At 38.6% G+C, this 21,738-nt stretch overlaps 1 protein-coding gene across 3 annotated transcripts in view; it reads left to right on the top strand.

The window, feature by feature from the left end:
* The window catches only part of mtus1a (microtubule associated tumor suppressor 1a), a gene marked incomplete at its 5' end in the record, with an annotated part of 29,547 nt that extends 8,185 nt beyond the window's left edge, over positions 1-21,362 (top strand). For 2 of the 3 annotated variants that reach the window (XM_079479603.1, XM_079479604.1), the window contains 13 exons: positions 407-641; positions 1,382-1,510; positions 2,785-2,889; positions 3,954-4,061; positions 9,191-9,411; positions 13,798-13,864; positions 17,710-17,924; positions 18,105-18,210; positions 18,601-18,674; positions 18,795-18,890; positions 19,272-19,385; positions 19,478-19,575; positions 19,922-21,362. In XM_079479603.1, coding sequence (XP_079335729.1) covers positions 407-641; positions 1,382-1,510; positions 2,785-2,889; positions 3,954-4,061; positions 9,191-9,411; positions 13,798-13,864; positions 17,710-17,924; positions 18,105-18,210; positions 18,601-18,674; positions 18,795-18,890; positions 19,272-19,385; positions 19,478-19,575; positions 19,922-20,135 — 1,782 coding nt within the window. In that variant the 3' untranslated portion in view covers positions 20,136-21,362. Of the gene's footprint in view, positions 1-406; positions 642-1,381; positions 1,511-2,784; positions 2,890-3,953; positions 4,062-5,271; positions 5,390-9,190; positions 9,412-13,797; positions 13,865-17,709; positions 17,925-18,104; positions 18,211-18,600; positions 18,675-18,794; positions 18,891-19,271; positions 19,386-19,477; positions 19,576-19,921 lie in introns of those variants that run through there. The other variant, XM_079479605.1, reaches the window with a different exon arrangement.
* Between the last annotated feature and the right edge of the window lie 376 nt (positions 21,363-21,738).

Below are 21,738 nucleotides of genomic sequence, written 5' to 3'. Positions count from 1 at the left end.
AACTTTAATTTCTTAAATTTTATAGATATTTTTCCATATACTGTATTTTTATAGAAATTTGCATATGTTGTGCCAAATTAAAAGTACAATTCAAAAAATGGAATAAAGGAAACATATTGTTATGATGTAATTGCTGTTTTAATTGCTGCTGCGAGAGGGCAGCAAGCTGATTCTTTGGAAAATGTGTTCCAAATCACATCATGTTTACCGAGCTGCAGCAGGTAATGAAAAAAACTTTGCAGTTACTTAAGAATTCTCATGGCGACTGTATTACAATAGCTGTTTTCATCTTGAGCCTGCGCGAGTTTAAGCGTTGATCCCACGCTTTAGCTTTGTCATGTCTAACACTGCAGTAAGTGTACAGCATGCATGGGAGTAAGTCGCTGAAAGACAACCTCTCTTGCAGGCGGTGTCTGCCAAGCTGGCGACAGGAGCGGCAGCATGCCAGTGGAGTAGAGGCAGGCTTGGCCCTCAGCCATCCCCAGCCAGGACGGGAGGGGCCTCCGCAGATCGCATTCCAGCTCTAAACCTTCGACCCTCTCTCTCGTCTTCGTCTAAGATCAAACTTGGGACAGCAGGAAAAGATGACAGCAATACCTCTGACATGCCTTCACCTAGAGTCCAGCTCTGCGCAACAGAGAGTAAGTGCATTTCTAACAGCAGAAGGTTGTCTTTCAGCCATGCTTTGAAATGTATGAGTTACGTAGTGTGTATTGCATTGTATTTTAATAAAATAACACAAAAGATACATGCAATTAGACAACATATGAAAAAATAAAAAGCCTGAAGGGGGCTTGCTAGTTTTACCTTCTTATGCTAATTGTTTTGTCAAATAGATTCTGGGAGTTCATAGCTAATGGTTAAAGGGACAGTTCACCCATAAATCCTGACCCATAGTGTTTATTTTCCCTACTATGGCAGTACATGGTGGATGTCTGATCTGTCAGGTTACTTTAAATGTACTCACACCTGGTGGGCAATAAAGAAGTGCTGTAAGGGTTTATTATTGTAAATGCTTAATGAAGAGTTCCATCTATCAAATGCTCCCTGTTGTCACTTACAGAAAGTCAAATTGTCAAAATATACACTTTCTTTATGATTTTTATGTAGTTTTTTCTTAATGCCTGTTTCCTGTTCCACTACAGGGCTTATACAAAGGCATGTTTACAAACTTTTCTAAAGTACAATTGTTGTATTCATCATATTGCTGCCATCAAGTGAATGACTAGAGTCCCCTGTGGAAAAAGACAATTCCAGTAACAATGAAACCGAGCATGTACATGTAATGTTTTCACTGTATAAATTGCTTTGCTCTTAACATATCGCTGCACAAACTAATTTGTCAGTTGTTCACTAAAGTTAAGCAAAAATTCATTTTCAGGAGGAGTCCAGTCGAGAACTGCCCAGTTTACAGCACCATCAACTACATCTGCCTCCAAACTGCCCGTCAAACCTAAAACGCAGGCTAAAACCTCCAGCATTTCCCACACAAATGGACACCCAAAGCAGGGTAAGATTCTTCCTAAAAGATGATTGAAATTTGTATACTCAAATCATACTTGAGATTTTGAGTTCTAATGCTTACAGATTTGTTTGTCCACTGCATTGACATATATATGTTAAATACAAAGTCTAAAGTGTCTGAAATATAGATGTTTAAGGTTCTTAAGGACATTGGGTAAAAACAAATGTGCAGGATCTGGTTTAATGCTGTCAAAATCGACCATACCTTTATAAATGTCATTGGTATGTATATAGCTTTTGTCCAAGGGTCACATTATGTCCTATAGGACATGTTACACCGTTTAAGCTTTGCCAGCTCTGTCTGTGTAGAATTTTTGAATATAGACATTCGTTACTTTAGACAGGATCAACCCTTATACATCTTGACCCACATTCCCTACTAGGTCAGTGTTGCATTAAATCCAACGCCCAATATGAAATCCTTTCTAAAGCGTTCAGTCTAGTTTTGACAAGTAGATTTAAAAAATCAGTGCTGCTTAAAGCCTGTTCTCTGAAGTTTCAAGTAGATTGAATAATCGGTTTAATGGGAACAGTTGATTCATGAAAATATAGGACAGTTTTGTCAGTCTAGACAGTTATTCTCCTTTACCTATTCAATAGTCTGCTGATCTCATTGGAGGATGGGTTTGTTGTTGTTACATGGATGGGGTTGCTCGGTCAAAGATGTCTGCGAGGCAGGGTTTGTTCCACCTCAGTTCACATGGAGGAATAATGGGAAAGCAGTGCACGTGAAATGATGAGGATCTATCAGTGCACACTATGTAAGGTGTTTTGCTTCATTATGTTTAACTTGGTGGGGATGGTCATGTCTGCCCATAGAGGGACGTTGACAGATTTCTCAGAGCAGGTTTTTTTTTCCAATTTCTCTCTGAACAACCAGCCAAGTTCTTGCTCTCAGTGTGATCTAAGTCTTTTGACATCCCTCCTTATTGGATCATATAGCTTTTGTATTGTTCCTTTGTTGGCTGCTTTTTACAAAAAACCTAAGCCACGCTTATGGAGAAGTAAGTACAGATACTTCATGCTCAAATGTGGATTTCAACATGTCTTCATGTGATTTATATTTATGTTCCTCCAAAACAATTTTATCAGATTCTAAAGTTGTTGTATTGCTGTTTGTGGTAACAGTTGGAACATTTTTTCAGTATTATAGATGATGCTGCTATGGTAAATTGCATCACTCTTATATCAAACCACGGAGGACTTTGTGTACTCTAGAACACTGTAGAAAATAATCGATTTGTGTGGGTTTTTTTTCAGACCAGGCCGAGCCCTCTTCGGGAGCCTTGAGTAAACCTCCATCTAACAGGACCATACTGTTAAGAACCAAACTGCAATGTCCATCTACTAGAAGTGTACCATCAGGTATGAGTCGCGTTTCGTTAATACGTTATCTCCTTCGGCAAAGAAGCAAAAACGTGACATCTCAGTCGTGTGTTACACACCATAGTGCTTCGAAAGGGATGGTGGAGGTAGTGCTCAATTTATTAATTCCGAGTTGCCGGAATAAGGGGGCGTGGCAGATCCGGCAAGTTAGTGGGGAGGTGAGGAGTAACAGAATGTGTTTCTCTTGGGGGTTTTCTATCCAACTATTTAGATGTTTTGAAAAATGCACATAAAAAAGCCTTAATGGAAACGGACACGCAAAGATAATCTCAGAATTATCAAAGGTTTTATCTTGAGTTTGCCTTAGTTCAAATGCTCGTTAAGGTGATGGAAACAGTTTATTGTCATAATGATGATGTTGTGAATATTTGGACGAACTCCAGCCCATTTACTTGGTATTGGCGGGCTTCTCCGTCTTCTTGGCCAGCAGCACGGCCTGGATGTTGGGCAGCACGCCGCCCTGAGCGATGGTCACTTTTCCCAGAAGCTTGTTCAGCTCCTCGTCGTTCCGCACTGCCAGCTGCAGGTGACAGGGATGATGCGAGTCTTCTTGTTGTCACAGTATCTCAAACTTGACCTGTTTATTATAAAAATAAAACTGTTATTGCCATTATAATTATTATACGTGGTTTTTAATTAAATATATGCAAGCAACAGGTCAGCACGAACGTTTTCCATTAGCGCTTGTGGAGCGGGATGTGCCAAATGAAATGCCGGATTTCGGAGGTGCCGGATCAAAATCAAGCCCTGGGTGGAGGGAGGCCATTGGTTGCAATTCACAACCTCACCACTAGATGTCGCTAAACACTAGACTTTTTAATAACATAAGTCTTACAAATCCTGCATATCTGTAGCATATTTCATCTCTAAAACGAGTAAAAGTCCTAGTAGGTATTAGTGCTGTAGAAGAGGTGTTATGTTGACTTAATATAACAAATTTCATACCGTAAACAAGTCTGTATTGTCAAAATGCACAGTAAATTATATATGGTAAGTTTAGTTTTCACCAAGAATTTAAATTGACATTTGGTTTACTTGTGCAGGATGCAAGAACACATCTTTAACAGGTCAAACTTCAGCGAGGTCTTCAAGCAGTCCTCTGAAAACCCCAACCAAAGCTTGGCCCATGAGACCCCCTTCCACTCCAACAGGTAAGACCTCAACACACTGAACAGTTACAGAATAGAAAAAATCTGAGATTCAGTGAAAGATTAAAGTCTCAGCGTATGTAAATCTAAACTGGTTCAGGTATCGTGTGTCTGTTTGGCAATCATTTGCACTTATCTATAAATTAAAGTCTGTGCTAGCCTATACCTTCAAACAGAATCAAAGAGTTCATATAGTGTCACCTCAGTTGGATTAATTGGATAAGGTAAAGGTTTGATATTTATTGCAAACTAACCCATCATGTGTCTATATATATATATATTTTGTTATTATTTTTAAACCTTGTAATATAAACATATACAATAAACTTTGATTCTGCATTCTAAAATGATAAACCAGACATTTCAATTCAGCATTCAACATTTGCTTGCTTTGTTTTTTTTTTTTTTTAGTATTTGGGCCACAGCCTGAGATATGTAGGAATGTGTTGTTTGCTGCCGTCAGCATCATTTCTTAAACATAATTGCATTTCAGACATATTTTATGTCTTAAGTGGGAAGCATGTTTTCTCGCTGTTTCTGTGGAAGATTGGCACTGCTCTGTTTGTGTCCTCAAAGAAAACTGTTCCCTGCCCAGTTATGACTTGTTTATAGTGATTGTAACACTTTGGAACAAATCACCTTTTCATGCTTCAAGTCAAAGTGAGTCAAAAATGAGTTCTTTAACTCATTGACTGATTATATTATCACATTAATTTGGTGATGTGCTCGAGCTCCATTATACTCTTCATCAAGCGTGACCTCATCATGCTGTGATCTGTTGCGTTTGCTACTGCCATTTTTAACCCTCCCCCAAGTGTGAGGAATAGAAAAGGCTGAGAGAGAGCCCTCGTTATAGCCCACCCACTTCTGTTCTGCTGTTTACTCCCCTCCCAGCATCCTGCACCTCCTCAGCAGCAAACCGAGAGCAGGAGATGCTGAAAGCTCAGATTGATGGATTCATGCTTTCTGCTCTGCCTCATTTGTCTCTGGGGCCGTGTTGTCAAAAGCCCCTGCCCCGTTTCAGTCCAAGCAGGTTCAGTCGATTCGTTTTTACTAAAGCGTGACTGGAAGACACAGGGGATTTTTTTCTTTCCTTCATCACAGTCTTTGCTGTTTGTTTGGCAGATGTTTTTTGCGTTGACTCTCAGCCTGTGTGCACACTGAGGCTGCTGTTTGTTTTTCCTGTGAAGAGTTGCTTCTTTTCTTTAGCAAGATGTTCTTCTCTCGTAAATTATCTCCGTCCATAATCCATGTGAGGCTGACAGCTAAAGGCTTACTCAGAAATCTCCAGCGGCTGTCGGGATGCAGGAGCACTCTGGTGTTTCAGGCAGGTGTGTTTCTCCGGTTTTAATATTGTGTTGTTGCCTTTTCTTTATTCTGCACAGATGGTCTGTGTGGCTCTCGGGTGCCGTCAGTTCTATCTTTAGATTGTGTGCTTCTCTCTGTGCCAGAGAGTGTTTGATATTTGCATATGCCCCGTAGATTTCTACTTTCACTCCACCAAAATACATTTTTAAGAATTATTAAAGAATAAAATCTTAGTTTGTGCACGACATGTTAAGATGATCACTTCGAGGATGTACTAAATTCATACTTAATTTATTTTGAGTGTGTTTGTACACTGGTCTAGAAACCTAATTCTCCTGTTTCAACCCCCTACAGGTTATTTTGGGCTGTTTACGCTGTCTGTGGGGTTAATAATATCTTGTAAACATTTTGTCAAGATGAAGTCCCATGTGAAAATCACAGTATGGATATTTATTCAGGAAACTCTTCTTTTTCTTGTGACCTAATATGGACAGGTAGGGAGGAGATCATATTTAATCTGTAACCATATATCAAATGTGCTCCATATTTATACTGTGATTTATGAAAAGTCCTGGGGTAAGGTTTCGCCTGTTAAAATATCCCTCTAAATATAAAGGCATATCAGTGACAATTATAGCTTTATTGACATCTTGGGAGATGCTTTTAAAGATTATTTATACTGTGTCTGATGCATGTTGTTGTTGTAGTGCACAGATTTGATCCAAATATGTAATTCAGTTAAAATCATCAGGAACAATGTGCAGGCCGCCGGTTGTTATCGACAGAACAGTGTGATCAGAACCCAAAGGGAATCGAATCATTTTTACTATCAATATATATATGCCAGCTGTTTACTCGTTTATTTACCAATCGGAATTTGGGCAGAAATTGCGGAAGTCCACCTGAATAAGTCTTGGCTTACAAACTACACATATCAGCTTCTCAAAAGCATCTAATGCATCTCTATGAAAGCATGGTAGAATGAGACACGTGATCTTTTAGAAATCTGAGAGGTGTCTCGTAGTTGTATCTGCATATTGAAGTGTGAATTAGGAAAAAATGTTAAAGAGGCCTTTAAGTGTATGTTATCCACAGAGACCTCTGGGGGTTACTGGTGGAATTACAACAACACTTGTTTTTTTTAATATGAGCTGGTTATATTTGTGGTTTATTTGATCTATTTGATTTGGTTTGTCAAGAGCTTAATTGAACATAACTGACAAGTTAGTTCAAGTTTGCCGTTCCATGTTGAAGAATATTCTTACCCAAGATGGCCAGCAGAGGGAAGCACACAGATGTTTACCTAATGGCACCTTATGGTTTGAATTACACTGAATCTCTGCTTTTATAATAAGCCACACCAAGCCAATGACCTCAATCTGTGCTTCTCAGAAATACACTGCTAATTCTGAAGGGAATTATATTGAAATTAAAGGACACCGCTGCAATATATCTTTATACATGGCACTTGTTTTGCTCTGTATACGTCAGTTTAGTGTCTTGGTATATAATGTATGCAACATGACACTTGATTATTCAAAAAGCCAATCTGGATTACATGGCATGAGCTCACAGAGGTCAAGGACAATCAAATCATTGTATTGTATATCAACCTCCTACATAAGGCTGTAAAGGATATTTGGAAGTCTATTTGTGAATAGTTCAAGTCCTTCATTCCATGTGCAAAGCTAAATAGTTGTTTGTTTTAAGGGTGGTTACATTGAGCTAACAGACTTGGAGTGGTTGTTATTTGTCTTGAAAAGGCGTAGCAGGATGTTGGATAGGAGGAACATTAATTTAGACTGCCATACCTAAAAAAAACTCACCAACTCGTATAGTTGGACCGCCTTTAGCTTTGATGGCAGCACGCGTTCGCTGTGGCATCGTTTCGATAAGCTTCTGCAATGTCACAACATTTATTCCAGTCCAGAGTTACATACATTTTTCGCCAAGATCTTTGTATTGATAATGGGAAAGTCTGACGGCTGCGCAAAGTCTCCAGCACATCCTAAAGATTCTTAATGGGGTTAAGATCTGGACTCTTTGGTGGCCAATCCATGTGTGACAATGATGTCTCGTGCAGAAAAAAACCCATTGATGGAATAACCTGATCATTCAATATTTCCAGGTAGTCAGCTGACCTCATTCTTTGGGCACATAACGTTGCAGAACCTAGACCTCCAATCCAATGGGAGCCTCTTACCTATTTGCTTGGTTAAATCCAGGTGGTGACTTTTTTTGGGACGTCCAGTGTATAAGCGCAATGCATCTGTAGGCAAAGGTCTGTTTTTTCAGTGTTATCAAGCCCTGTAAATTTACAGGCAAATTCCAGACAATATCTGTTGGAAATATTGACATTTGGATCGAGTTTCCCAATATGGTTGGCATCCAAAACGCTGTTCAGTGTTTCCACTTTTGTTGCTCAGTTGATCCTCAGAAAGACCCACGTGGTGCCTAATATTGTTAAACAATGCACATACTGTGATATTGGAATGACCCTTTCTCCACAAAAGGGTTTGTAGGATGTAAAATATGTTCTAGCAGCATGTCTGTCTTTTATTACCAAGTGCATTTTAAGCTTCAAGCTTTTTTTGCATTCTTAATGCATGATCTAAGTTCAAATCATGAATCGGGCTACTCCTTTTTTTTCAAAGGGAGTCTTACAAAGTTCTTTAGCAACAGTTCAGGCTGCATGCTTAAAACTGTTCACTTGAACCTGGTAAGAAATGCATGCAAATATATACTTCATAATACATTATTAAAACACATCTGAATGTTTGTCTCTTGATAAAAACTGTTTGTTTACTGCATTGTTTCTCCTGAATGACTTTGGTAATGTAAACTTAAAGGAATAGTTCACCCAAAAATGGGAATTCTGTCATTATTTACTCACCCTCTTGTCATTTCAAACATGTATGACTTTCTTCTGCAGAATTCAAAAGGAGATATTTTGAATAATGTTGGTGACCGAATAATGGCGATACCCATTGACATTTGTTTTCTTCCAATAGATATGAATGGGTGCCACCATTATTCCTCAATATCTTCTTTTGTGCTCTGCAGAAGTACGACATTCAGGTGTGAAATGAAGAGGGTAAATAATGACACAATTTTTTCTTTTTGGGTGAACTATCCCTTTAAGCTTTAAACCTGTTGATGTTGAAGCGACCTTAGAGGAGAAAGTCCTCATGGGGTTGTTGTCCCACTCTATTAAAGCTGGTATTTCAGAAATGTCCAAGGCTACTTGCATAGAGCTGTTATGTAATGACTCATGTAGTACATGCTGGATTAACAACATTGAGACTTAAGGTATTGCCATTGGGAAAATGGTCATATTACCCAGTAATGTATGATGCAAAATGTATCAATACAACCTTTAGAAGTGTTTTAGAAGTAAACTTATTTAGACTGTTAACTTCAGGTACCTATCCGCTACTCGTAACAGAACCTTTGTTCGAGGGATTCGTGCCATGATTGTGCCCTGCTGTTATATTTATAAGATGATGTAAATGAAAACCGCAGTGGCATAGCCCTGCTAAAATAAGATGCCTCTGATGGCCGGATCTGTGAAGGGGAAGGTATTATCCTCTGATGGGTGAGCGCTTTATCGTTCAGTGTTAGATTGCTAATGTTGGAGTCGTGTCTGCTTTGTAGATCATTTCTACGATCTTGGTCTAAAGGCATCATCAATTTGTCACATTATGCAAACTCTGTCGGGTCGAAGCTCGATGTCTCTTCTCATTCTTCTGAAATCACCTTGAATACAACTTTTAGGAAAATTATGCTGAACGTTGTCACAACGCTGAACGCATGTTCTCTTACAGTTGACAAGAACAAGTCAAAGACAGCGTCACGAAACCTGCAGCCCCCAGCAAATGGCAAACCGGACCTGGTACCACCTGAAAGCAAGTCAAGGAGTGTGGAGTACTATAAAGATCTGTGCGAGAAGAAGAACCGAACCATCCTACAGCTGGAGAACACGGTCCGATCCGACAACCGCAGGTTCGAGGCTGTTGCTATGGTCATAAAGCACCTTTATGCAGAGGTAAGTTGCTATTACAAAGGAGTGCGCTGCATCTGAATTTTGTTTGGAGAAGCCACATTCAAAGCTGAACTGGCAACTTCAAACTGTCTCTAGAATAATACAGAAGGTGTTTTTTATCACTTCTGTGATTAATTTAGGTCTAGTGTTTGTATTTTGCCAAACGGTTGTTTGTATGTAAACACATCTGCTTGTGTTTACTGTATTACAGGATTTTGTTTATGTGTGGTTATGTTTGATGACAGGCGGTGTTTGAGCAGCGTCATGTGTAATCCCTAATGTTTGTTTTGTTGGTTCAACAGATAACAATTATCTAAGTTTATATCTTTTGCAGCACCTTCATTATAAACCGGTCCAAAAACAATGCCAAGTGCGGTAGTTTTTTAGATTCACTCTGTACGGTTTATGATGTTATTTTAGGACCTTTCAAGCCTTGTTTGTTACACTGTAGTGTAGTTTAACATAACCGCAATAAACATAACTGCAATAAACAACTCAACAAATACAACTTATATTCTTTAAAACTAAAGAATAACTTTAAAACTAATTTATACTGAAACTTACTATTCTTGTCTAGATTAGTGCCCGATAGTTTTAGAAGGCTCTTAGATAAATGGTAATATGACGGCATACACATTTGTCCATAGTTAAGTCTTGTAGTCTCTGACCTGTTGAAGTGTATGTAAAGCCGCGGAAAAAAATAGGAGACCATTTCAGAGGTGGTTTTTCTGATTTTGAAATTGTACTATTTATAGGTTATATTTTAGGTCAAATTAAAATTTTCATTCTGTGTGAACTACTAGCAATGTTATTTTCCCAAATTTTTGATAAAAATCTTGTTTTTTTATTTGCAGAATATGAAAACTGGAGAAACTGGTCAAAATAACAGAAAATGTGATATCAAACTTTTTCTGACCTCAAAAAAAATAGTTATTATATGTTTAGAAAAAGTTCTAAAATGTCTTTTTTATGTGTGAACCTGAATTTATCACAGTTTTCATAAGTCTTGTCATGCTGTCAGTCTTGCACATTACTTTTGGATGACTTTGTTGTATTTCAATAAATTAAATCTCAGGAGTGACAGACTCTGAACTGGAATGGACACAACAGATCTAGAAATGCTTCTTTGAAATGAAAATTAGTAATGTTCTCTTAGTTGTTTTTGTATATGTATATACACCTCTTTGTTGACCTGGTAAAATCAATCATAAGAAACAATAGCAGCTGTTACTATATATCAGACACTAAAGAATGAGAGCTTTCTGTGTACGCTTCTTCCCAGCAAACCATTTGTTTGAGATGTAATTAAGCAAATGTTCTGTAGTGCATATTGGCTTCTTCGACAGGAGCTGGACAAAGACCAGACTTTAAATATATGTGCTGCTTTTTACGATCTTGGTCTAGAAGTGCCCTAACTTAATTATAGGAGTGACTTTTAGCTTAAAGCAATCTTATAAAGGCTGCAATTGATGTGCGATTCTTTAACGTGACTGGGGAATGTTATTCTGCTCTTAAAGTAATGATAAATTACTGTCATATTTATCCAAAGATCATAATTATTGCAGATCTGTATCAGAATTTATCTTGTTTTCATGGAAGAAAGTCATATGAGCTTGGAATGAGATAAGCACAAAATGACAGAATTTTAATTGTTAGGCAGGATAACCTTTTATGGTCCAAGGTCACGTCTAATGTTCATAACCTGTATTTATTTCACCTTGAACATACGGACTCCCATTTGACTCTTTTCATGTCCTTTTTAGTCCAATCTAACGTTTGTTGGCCTGTTTTTCATTATTTCTGTCTGAGTTTATAAGACATTTTAAGATTTATTGATCATGAAGGTGAGTCTAGTTTGTTTTGGATACCCGGTGTCATTTATTGGAATCGCATTTATTAGCTGAAAAATGGAGGCTGGGCTTCACCATGTCCGTGTGAGAATGTACCAGCTGCTGTCTTGATATGGTTAGAGGCATACGCACATGCCTTGAGAGGTGGGGGTGGGCTGCCTTATATCACTTGTTTGCAATGAGCTGTCAGCACAGTGTGTGAGCGCTGCCATAATTACACTGCAACAGGCTACAAAGAGTCATTAAATAAATCTCACCGTTATTTATCTTTCATTAAAAACTATTTCTATGTGATTTACATAATTGCTCATTGTGTGAATACATGTGATGTTTGTTTCTTGATATAACTGTACTGTAGTTATGACTGCATCGAATTCAAACCTAAAAGAAAGGAGAAAAACAAAAATGAATGCTTATTAGGATGTTTCGTAGTACCTGTCAGCTTTGAATAAATCTACAGCCGCAGAAAAAAAGAGACATTTCCATAATGCTTTTTCAAATCTGCATTTCTTGATGTATTATGATCATTCCCGACAGCAATGTGAAAGACTGACAACATGACAAGACTCCTGAAAACTGTAATAAAATCCAGGTTACCTTTTTACAGTTTTTGAGGTCTGAAAAAATACAGAGCATCTTTTCTGTTTTTTTAAACCTGTTTCTCGAGTTTCATTTTCTTCAAATAAATGCAAATACAAACAAATATGAAATTCGGTAGAATTATTGTTAGTAGTTCACAGAGTGAAACAAAAATTATAATTCTACCTTTAAATAGTCACTTATTTGTTTCTGTGGCTGTATATTCAAGTGTTCTCTTACGTTGAAAATGATTTCATTTACTCTGCTTCATAGTCTTTATGGGAAAACAGATTTATTTTGTCAAATAAAATGGTCTTTAATGAGCGTCTCTTCCTCTGCACATGCGTATCATGTTTTAAACAAACTGTACATGTATCCCTCGCACCCTTGCTTTCATGTTATATATGACATGTAATCTGACTCTTGGGTCTATTGTTGTTCTTTCACCATATGGGCTTGTTAATATGAATGTTAGCCATATGTGCCATGTCAACGTTAGTCTGGTTAGCAAGTAGAACCGTGTGTTTTCACCACTGGGGCCGAGCTGAAAGGGCAAGAAATCCCTCATCCCCCGGCCTCTCATGTTTGAAGGTCATCGCACACTTTATTATTTTTGTAACATGCACCATTTTATTAGATGCCACTCAGTCAGTCCACCGCCAGGCATTTCATTTTGTTCTGCAGCTTTGCCAGCAGTGTGTATTTTATAGTACAGCAGTTACTCTACAGTACACGCACTGGAGAGCCGCCTCTCTGTTGTGCTTCTTTTATATACATTACGGTATCCTTTCACCACTGAGAAGGCACGTGGTTGGAGGCGGCAGCAGCCAATGGGGTTATTCCACTAGTCTGTCTAATGTAGAAGGAGACGGCAGAGAGAGGAGATAGAGGAGGCAGTGGTTCAGGCATCTGGACTGCTGTCCTGCGATCTGGACTGAAGTCACAGAGAGGCTGCGATCATGGGCTGCTCCGGCAGCAAAGTGTGCCTTAACGCTCCCTGCGCTGGACACAGGGTAAACGCATTGTCTTCTCAGGGCGGGATAGATCTGGATTTGAAATGGTATAGCTGCAGATGCCTGTAGTATGAAAAGCATGCTTCTTGTCATTTCACAGAGAATGGGTTTAACTATTTGTCTCGTCTAAGGTTTGCTTACATTTACGTTGGGATTTGGTTTATGCTCAATGCTTGTTGTGTCGATGCATATTATGTTGTGGATGGTAATGAGTTGATAACTGGTTGTAGGACGTCGTTGTGCTTATGTTTGCATTGATCTCCGGGGGAAGGGGCAGGTGAGGACATCAGCACGCTGTGTTTGAAGTGTTTTGTGTCTGTTGGTTAGGCTGACAGCTTTGCAGCTGCGATGACAAAAAGACTCGCTATAGATCAGACTTGGTAGCATGAGGAACGTGTTTGTTGATGTCATTCATTTGTTTTTCCTGAAAGCAATTCCTTTTTCCTGAAAGCAATTCCTTAGTGCTCAGTCATAGTGGTGTAAGCACCAGCCTGAACTATGAGATATTTCCATGGGCATGCAGATAGCTGCCACCATACTCTTGCACAACATTTGAGGTTTTTCCACCGCATGATTCAGAATTAGGAAGTCACATGAAAACCTCACACTCATTGAAACTATACCATCTTAAATGTTTCATGTTGTTTTCTTTAAACAGAGCTACCTTACAAGTACAGTGCACTAATTTGTCAGGCAACTCAACCATTAAAACGATAAACCGTAATAGCTCACCCATCCGGTTCTGTGATTGATAGAAACATTTTGGAGGCTCAACCTAATGCATAATTCATATCCGCAGAGGGGATTCCTCATACCTCAACATGACATTAGATTGCAGTTGGCACTGTCCGGCACCATCGGAGATTGTGTTTCTTGTGTTATCTGCGCTTGAGTAATAAGATGCGTTTGTTGCACTGATACAGTATTTTCCTTGTGTTGTCCTGCAGCATGAGGAGGTGATGAAGCAGCGCAGGGAACTGTCTCAGGAGCTGAGCATCTTGCGAGAGGAGCTGGGTGAGTGTGACGCATTCCTATTCCTCGCTTTGCTTTAAATGCTTGCAGAATAAAGGGAGAGAGCTCCCAGAATGCCTCTCTGATTGTAATTAATGGAATAGGTTGTTTACTGGTCACGGGTGAGAGTCAGTGAATTGAACAATGTGTTGGTAGTTTCTTGTCATAATACACACAACTTGTGGTTGTTACACGCAGTGCTATGAACACGTGTGTAAGCACCGATTGTTTACATATAGGCATTTGTCAGATGCTTTGATCCAAAGCGACTTGCATAGCATTATCCTATACATTTTACATGGGTATCTGCAATCCCCTGGGATCGAACCCACAACCTTGAATTGTTAACAAAATGCTCTTACCACTGAGCTACAGGAAAGCTGTCTAGATCAGAGGATTTCAAAGTGGGGTCCGAGGACCCTCAGGGGGGTCACAAGGGTCTGTGGAAACGTTTAGAGAATAACTGTTTAAAAGGTATATTATAAATTAGAATTAAAGTGATTGTTCCCCGAAAAATAAAACCAAGTTGTATAAATGTTTTTGCTGAACACAATGAAAGATATTAGAAATATGTTAGCAACTGAGATTACTGGGGCACCATTGGCTGCCATACAGCAGTAGAACAAATGAAAATGTAAGTCAAAGGTGCCCCAAAACTGTTTGTTTAACTCAATTCTTCCAAATATCATCTTTTTGATCAAACAAAGAAGTCATACAGGTTTGGAACAACGTGACGGTAAGTAAATGATTTTCATTTTTGGGTAACTTATAATTTTAAGATGTACAATATTAATATATAAATTGGGTGATTATAAAAGATAGATGCGTTTTACATTTTAGGATGACGGTCCCTTAAATGAGGGTGATCATACTTGGGGTCTGTGGAATCTAAAAGATTGAAAACGCTTGGTCTCGATATCAACTTTATACTAAGGGCATTCTCTTAACCAACCTTTATGGCTTTTCTTGTTTTTAAACAAAGTGTTCAAGGATTTTCTATGGTAGTGTTTTTGAATTCGCCCCCCATCACTAAACATGCTTTGCATCAATTGAAGCCCCCTATGAAGCAGACGAGGAGGAGGATGTGCTGTCCAAAAGCTCTCTCCTCCTTGATCATGGAACAGAATTACGCTGTTTACCAGATGTCACCCCCTCAAGAGTGAACTGTCTGCCCTGGAATGTGAAGGACCCTGAGGACAAATAGAGCCTGGGGTTAAATGTCCCTCACAGTCCAGTGGGCAGAGTAACTGGTAGCAATGAACATGTATTATGAGTCAATATTTGCAGACACAAATGATGCATAGTACATGCTATGTTGTTTTGTCAAATCAAAAGATCAAATACAATTAGATCAAATACAATTGTATAGCAGAAGCAGCAGAATGTACCAAAATATAACTTGCTACGAATGTAATGATCTTAATTTGTTTATGTTTGTGGACGTGTAAATATTACACATGATTTTTCTTTTAATATAATCACTACTTCCAGCAATCCTCAGACCACCACAGAATAGAAGCTGCAAAGAAATATGTCTTAATCTACCCACAGAAAGCTTCAAATAATCATGCCTTTTAAACTAATATGTTTCTGGCACACACCCTGATCTCTCTCATAAAACAAAAGTGTCTGTTAACACGGGACAACTGCTCTCTGCCCGTGAGGCAAGTGCTGTCTTCACACAAAACCTGCTAGAACTGCGTCGAATCGATTTAGCTTTTTATTTGACATGTGACTTGTGTTGTTGTATGCAGAATGTTAACTTCATCGCTTCTTGTTGTGCCACTTTTATTTTGTCATTTTTCTTTCATAAGTAAATCATGTGACAGACTCAGCCAGGCCTGTCAAACACAGCCTTCTGAAATTAGCTTAGTTAAACATCTGTTATATACGTGCACAACGGTTTCAGCATGACCTGTTCTTTTGAGGAGGAGGAAAGCGCATCCATCCTTCTCCCTAACAGGCTGTTTTGTTTCTCACAATATTTCGATTATTTATAGGCCTTGTGCCGTGCTGTGCATCATGAATAGAACCTCTAATAGAATTACATCAAGCCATTAGAGCGATCTGGGTCTGGCTCGTATGATGTGTGTGTGTGTGGCTCTGTTCCTGTGTCCTGTAAAGCAGATTGTGTCAACTGCTAAAGACAACCGGACAATTGCAGATTAACTTGTAGCTAATTTTCTACAGTCACTCCTCCCCTAAGAGAGACTTCAATTTTTATCTCAGAAATGCAGGATACATTTACAGGCATGTAATGGATATGACCTAAGTTTTCCAAAGGAGAATTGATTGTATGAGGCACAAAAACGTAGTCTGACAAATCCAGTGAGATAAACAGAAAATAATTTGTTAGTATTCATTCGACACGAATTAAATACATTGTAAGGCCATTCATAAGTAGTTATACTGTAACCAACCATTTCTAGTTTAGTTTAATCCTTTCATGCATGAATTCGTAAAACCTCTGGATTATTTTTCTGTTTTCATTTCTTATGAGGGCATTAAACCATATTTTTAAACACATTTTTTTAAATATTAATTGGACATGAGTGGACATTTAACAGGTGACAGTTTATTGAATCAATGATGCACTTGTGCACGCTGTAGTGGCTGAAGGGCAATTATGTCAGAAAAGTTTCAGAATACCAAGAAATATGTCCAAGACATTTTTGGCGATTTTCGGCATTAAATCATCCTACATAAGGAAAATATAGACTGTTTCATTGTATGAGTGAGCCATGTGAAAGATTGAAATAATAGTGACATTATTTCAACCATTTTTACCATTAATGGTAAAAATCATTATCATTATTATTATTTTTGCCGGCAAGGTCACATAACTTTACGCAAGTCTTTTCATAACTTTCACGTATAACTTTCCAAGGACCCCCTCAAAATGATAAGTTATTAAGCATACCTTTACCAGAAAGATTAAGGAAGGTGCGCCTTTCAAAAAACGTACAAATTCAAGTCATTTAGATGTTCGATTACTATTTGGAGCATTGGGATTGCTAGACGAGGGCTGGTTTTAAATAAAACCTTGAATCTGAAACAATTCAGCATTTTCACATCTTTTGCCTTTATCTCATAATTCGACTGTGCTTATTCCTGTTCATTATGCACAGGTCACACATTATTATAGCCTAGCTATGCACTTTGGACCCCGCTTTGAGGAACTTTGTTCTACATTGTGTTGTCATATGGAGCAAATGGGCGACCGGATTGCACATTCAGAGGACAAAGAAAAGAGCAGCTGTAACATTCATCTTGCCACTTCATGTTTAAACTACAGTGGCACTGTGCCCATGTTCCTCTGCAGTGGGGTGAGCTGTCATGAAAGTTGGGCAAAGAGCGAACTGTTATGACTCAGTTGGTATTGAAAGAGCACGCTGATGGATTGCGGAACGTCTGTTCGTTGCGCCACTTGAGCCAGAAGCATTTAGATCCACAAAGATCTTCCCTTCTGTTTTAATCCGACTTGTAGTTTGACACTTTATTTACAGAACCGCTAGAGATACAGTATCATAGACAACTGGAAATCAATGCAGAATTCTTTCACAATGAATCATAGCATCTAGTGTTGGCAGGGCGTGATGTCAAAGCGGCAAATGTCTTTCACATTTGTTAGCGTTATTCCACTATGGTATGGATACAGCATATCTATATTTTCACAACCACTACATTGCAGTAGATATCAGATAACATTAGATGTCCTACTGCTTTCAAAGACCTTGAGATCTTGTTCAAAATAGCAAATATCTAGTTTCATTGGGTTCACATTGTAAACTCAGTTATTGAATCATTGTTATCTTAAATGCTGTGTTTAATGATGTGATCTTTCCTAGTGAGTTCAGCTCAGTCATGTGGGCGTCTGGAGGAGGAGAAGGAGGAACTGCGTGGGGCCTTGGATGGTGTTCTGCAGAAGGTTCAGGAGCAGCACCGTTTGGATCTAGCTGACCTGGAGGAGAGGCTGAAGACTTTCTATTCCACTGAGTGGGAGAAGGTCCATCAGACCTATCAGGAAGAGGCTGACAAGTGCAAAGCTCAGATGGAGCAGCAGGTGTGGAGAACAATGAGACATGCTCTCCATAGAGTTCTGACACACATTTTCCTGAATCTTCTTTATAAGAAGCTGTATTAATGTTACCTAACATACTTTTGTAATATATTTGTGGGTATGTTCCATTCTTTAATAGTATTTTTCCTTGCAGCAATGATGATTTTATTTATGTTCTTCTAGCTGGAGGAGTTACGATCAAAACATGACGCTTTGAAGAAAGAACTGGAAGACAGCCATGTAGAGGAGGTGGACAGCCTTAAACTTCACTTTGAAGTATCTTTTAAGGGTAAATTAAAATCTTTCTCTAGCCACACTTTTCATGTTGCTCTTTCAAGACAAAAAGACAAATGTGTAACCTCTAAATGACATTTTATTGTGATTTATTTCATACTGTATATTTTATAATGTGTTTATTAAATCAATTGGGGATTTTATTTATTATATCAATTCAGAGGTAGTTTTATAAACATGTTTCTGCTCAGGTGACACGGATATTCCAAACAGAAATAGGATTTGCACATTAAAGGAATATTTCACCTTTCCTTAGTAGAAATAAAAATAAGTACAGGGACCATTTTGGGTTGCACTATTCCTTTAAGAACAAAAATAAGAGGAAACATTGATTTATCAAGCATCTTATATTTTCTTATATTCTTTTGTGCTTGCATTTTCTCAGAGCTCAAACAGTCTCACGAAAAAGAAATGGAAACAGTCAACACAACACTGAAGAAATCAGAGGAAATATTATCTGTAAGCAACAATTCCTGTTCTCTTTTCTGCATTGAAATTAAAAAATTAGCTTGTGTTAAAATATTTAGTTTCTTGTTCAAATGAACAAACATTTCAATATTAATGTCTGTCTTCAATCAGAGTAAAATTCAGGAGCTCATTGCCGAGAATAACAACCTTAAAGAAAAACTCAAAGCCGAGGAGATTCGAAGAAAAGATCTGGCTGAGAGAACGCAGGTACATGCGTGTTATCAAACACAGTAAACCATTGTTACACTGTTACACACTTCAACCCACATCATGCAGATTGTGTATTTTCCATGAATGGCAAGTTAATATTAGACAGGCGTCTGATGAAGGTTAAGTAGTTTCCGGAGCTCTCAACATTCTGAAAATACATACAAGGGTGTTCAGATAACAAGCCTGCGTTATGTTGCCAAAGCCCTTCCATAAATAGGGCGACAATGCATGATGGGTAACCAGGTCTCTACTCAAATGCTTACATTCAGTCCTAGCACTGATTTCCACTATTTCGTTTATGCCACTTTGGATAAAAGCGTCTGCCAAATGCATAAATGTAAATGTATTTTCTCTGTTTATTCTTTTTCCGTTATAAAGGACTCTCACACTCTTTATCTGGAGCGAGAGCTCGAAAGCCTGAAAGTGGTGCTGGACATCAAAAACAAGCAGATTCATGAACACGACAAGAAAATCATGCAGATAGACAAACTGGTGAGATCACTCAACTGGTTGCATACCACATTCTGAGGTTTATTTTTAAATGGGAAACATAAATCTTTCCTGTAACTCCGATTTATTCTCAGATGGAGAAGAATGTCAAGCTGGATGAATGTCTTAAGATGCTGCAACAAGAAAATGAGGACCTCAAAGCCAGAATGGACAAACATAGTGCTTTATCTAGGTACAAAACCTTCTGCTTTCTTTCATTAACTCTGGAGATGAAAAGATGCCTCAGGCTTCAAAATTGGTCGTTTTTAATCCACCTGTCCATCTTATTGCACTTGGGTGTTTTCCCTCTGAGAGATTTTGTAGCAAAGCCGGTCTTTGAAGCTGATGTACGACTTCCTGAGCACTGGAGCTGCCGGCTGTGTTTTGACACTTCAATTACTTTATGGTTATTATTTTTGCTCTAATAGGTCTTTGTTCCCTGACACTAAGCTTTGTGTTGTAACCATGTATTCTGTTATTTTCATGAGTCCTAGTGTCTAACCTTATGACATTTAACTGGGTGTTGTACTTTATTCCAGACAACTGTCCTCGGAGCAGGCGGTTTTGCACGAGTCTCTTCAGAAGGAATCCAAAGTAAACAAACGATTGTCTATGGAAAATGAAGAGCTGCTCTGGAAGCTTCACAACGGAGATCTGAGCAGTCCTCGCAAAGTCTCCCCATCTACTTCCCTGACTCTACAGTCCCCGAGGAACTCCGGGATATTCTCCAGCCCTTCCGTCTCACCCAGATAACAGTGGCATTCAGCTTCCAGGAAGAACCGTCATGGACTTTTAATTGGACAGAGCACTTCCTGCACGCTGAACCGAACCATGTGTGTCTGTACCTTATCAATGGCTAGAAGCCTGTTCAAATGAATCAACTCTTTAACTCGTGTACAGATGAATCACATTAAAGACTATATTGCACAGAAGCACTTACCAATGAGGCCACCTTTGTATTTTTGCCTTTCATGTCTGACTGTGGAGTAAAAAAGGAATCTCAGGGCTTGTAGGTTTCTCACAAGTTTGATGTTTTTTAAACCTCGGAGTATTTGTCTCTTCCAGGATTTTTTTGTTTTTGGTGTTTTGCATTCGTTTGTGACTGGCTGGCTGAATCTTTGAGGGTCTTTGACAAGTTACAAAGCTTTACCACCTTTAAGTGTGCCTGTTTTTGTTTGGGTGTCAGCTAGCCGGTGGAAATTTCCCATATGCGTGTTGTTTTTGGCATCCCTCAAGATTTTTTTGTTATTAATGTGGACATTAGATTCCAGATGAAAACATCAAGAACTTTCTATAGATCAACTTATGCTTTGAACTCGATGCAGGTGCCCGTTGCGAAACTATGCAGGTCAGCTTTGCCCATTTTTAGACTTTCTCAGCATCTGCTACATGTTTCATCATATCCTCGGTGTATGTGCTTCATAATAGAGAAACTGTAAAATGATCGGAACTGAATGAATTCGGAAATAATGCATTGAAAAACCTGAATGTCTGTATTAGCAATTAATGCGGGATGATTTTTTTTGTCCCATTTTAGCAATCAGAGATACAGTCTGATAATAATGATATGCTGTAAAAACTAAAGAATGCTTTGATATTGAAATGGCATGAGGTCATCATGACTGAAGGCGTGTGGTGTTGGGAATCTGCGATTTTACTTGAATACGGGTTTTGTATCATTTAGTATGATTGAGCTCTAGGGACAGAACTGAGTGTGCGTGGTATTGTTTGTTTTATAAGTGCGTTTATGAATATGAGACCAATGTGTATGACCGAGCGTGTTCCAGTGGCATCAAGAGCACCCCCCACTGTCTGAACCCCCCACTGCAGCTTTAAATCCAAGCTAGTTACAGACCTTTAAAGTCAAACAAATACTATTTTGAAATGTATTACTAAGCTGTTTGAGTGAATGTTGATGTGAAACTGAACCTCCTGAAAATATGCAATTAATAAAGTCAAAAATTTAACCTGTGGGTTCTTATACAGTGTGCAATATATAACATTACTGTTGATGATTCTCAGGTCTGCCCCTTTCTAAAGGTGAGTTCTACTCCAACTTTAATGGTACCAAATTACTAACTTTTCATCTCTGAGGCTGCTGTGAGAGGAGAAACATGCTTTAAATGTGTTGCACTGAACCAAAATAAGCACTGGGCTCTCTCTGCACATTCCACATACGGAGTCCATTAAAGCCGAGCACAGAGTCTTCATGCTTCTCAGTCATATTTCACGGTAACCGAAGGTAGTGTAGAAATATGCACTTAGAACTTAACACCTTTCGCTCTGAGTATTTAAAGTTAATGGGAATTTCGAGTCATACAATCAATAAGGTATAAAATAGTAAGTAATGCTCTAT

Source organism: Barbatula barbatula (assembly GCF_947034865.1).
Source record: "Barbatula barbatula genome assembly, chromosome: 18".
In the NCBI taxonomy this organism is placed as follows: domain Eukaryota; kingdom Metazoa; phylum Chordata; class Actinopteri; order Cypriniformes; family Nemacheilidae; genus Barbatula; species Barbatula barbatula.
Note: the sequence above shows the minus strand (reverse complement) of the source record. Positions and strands in the feature narration are given on the sequence as shown.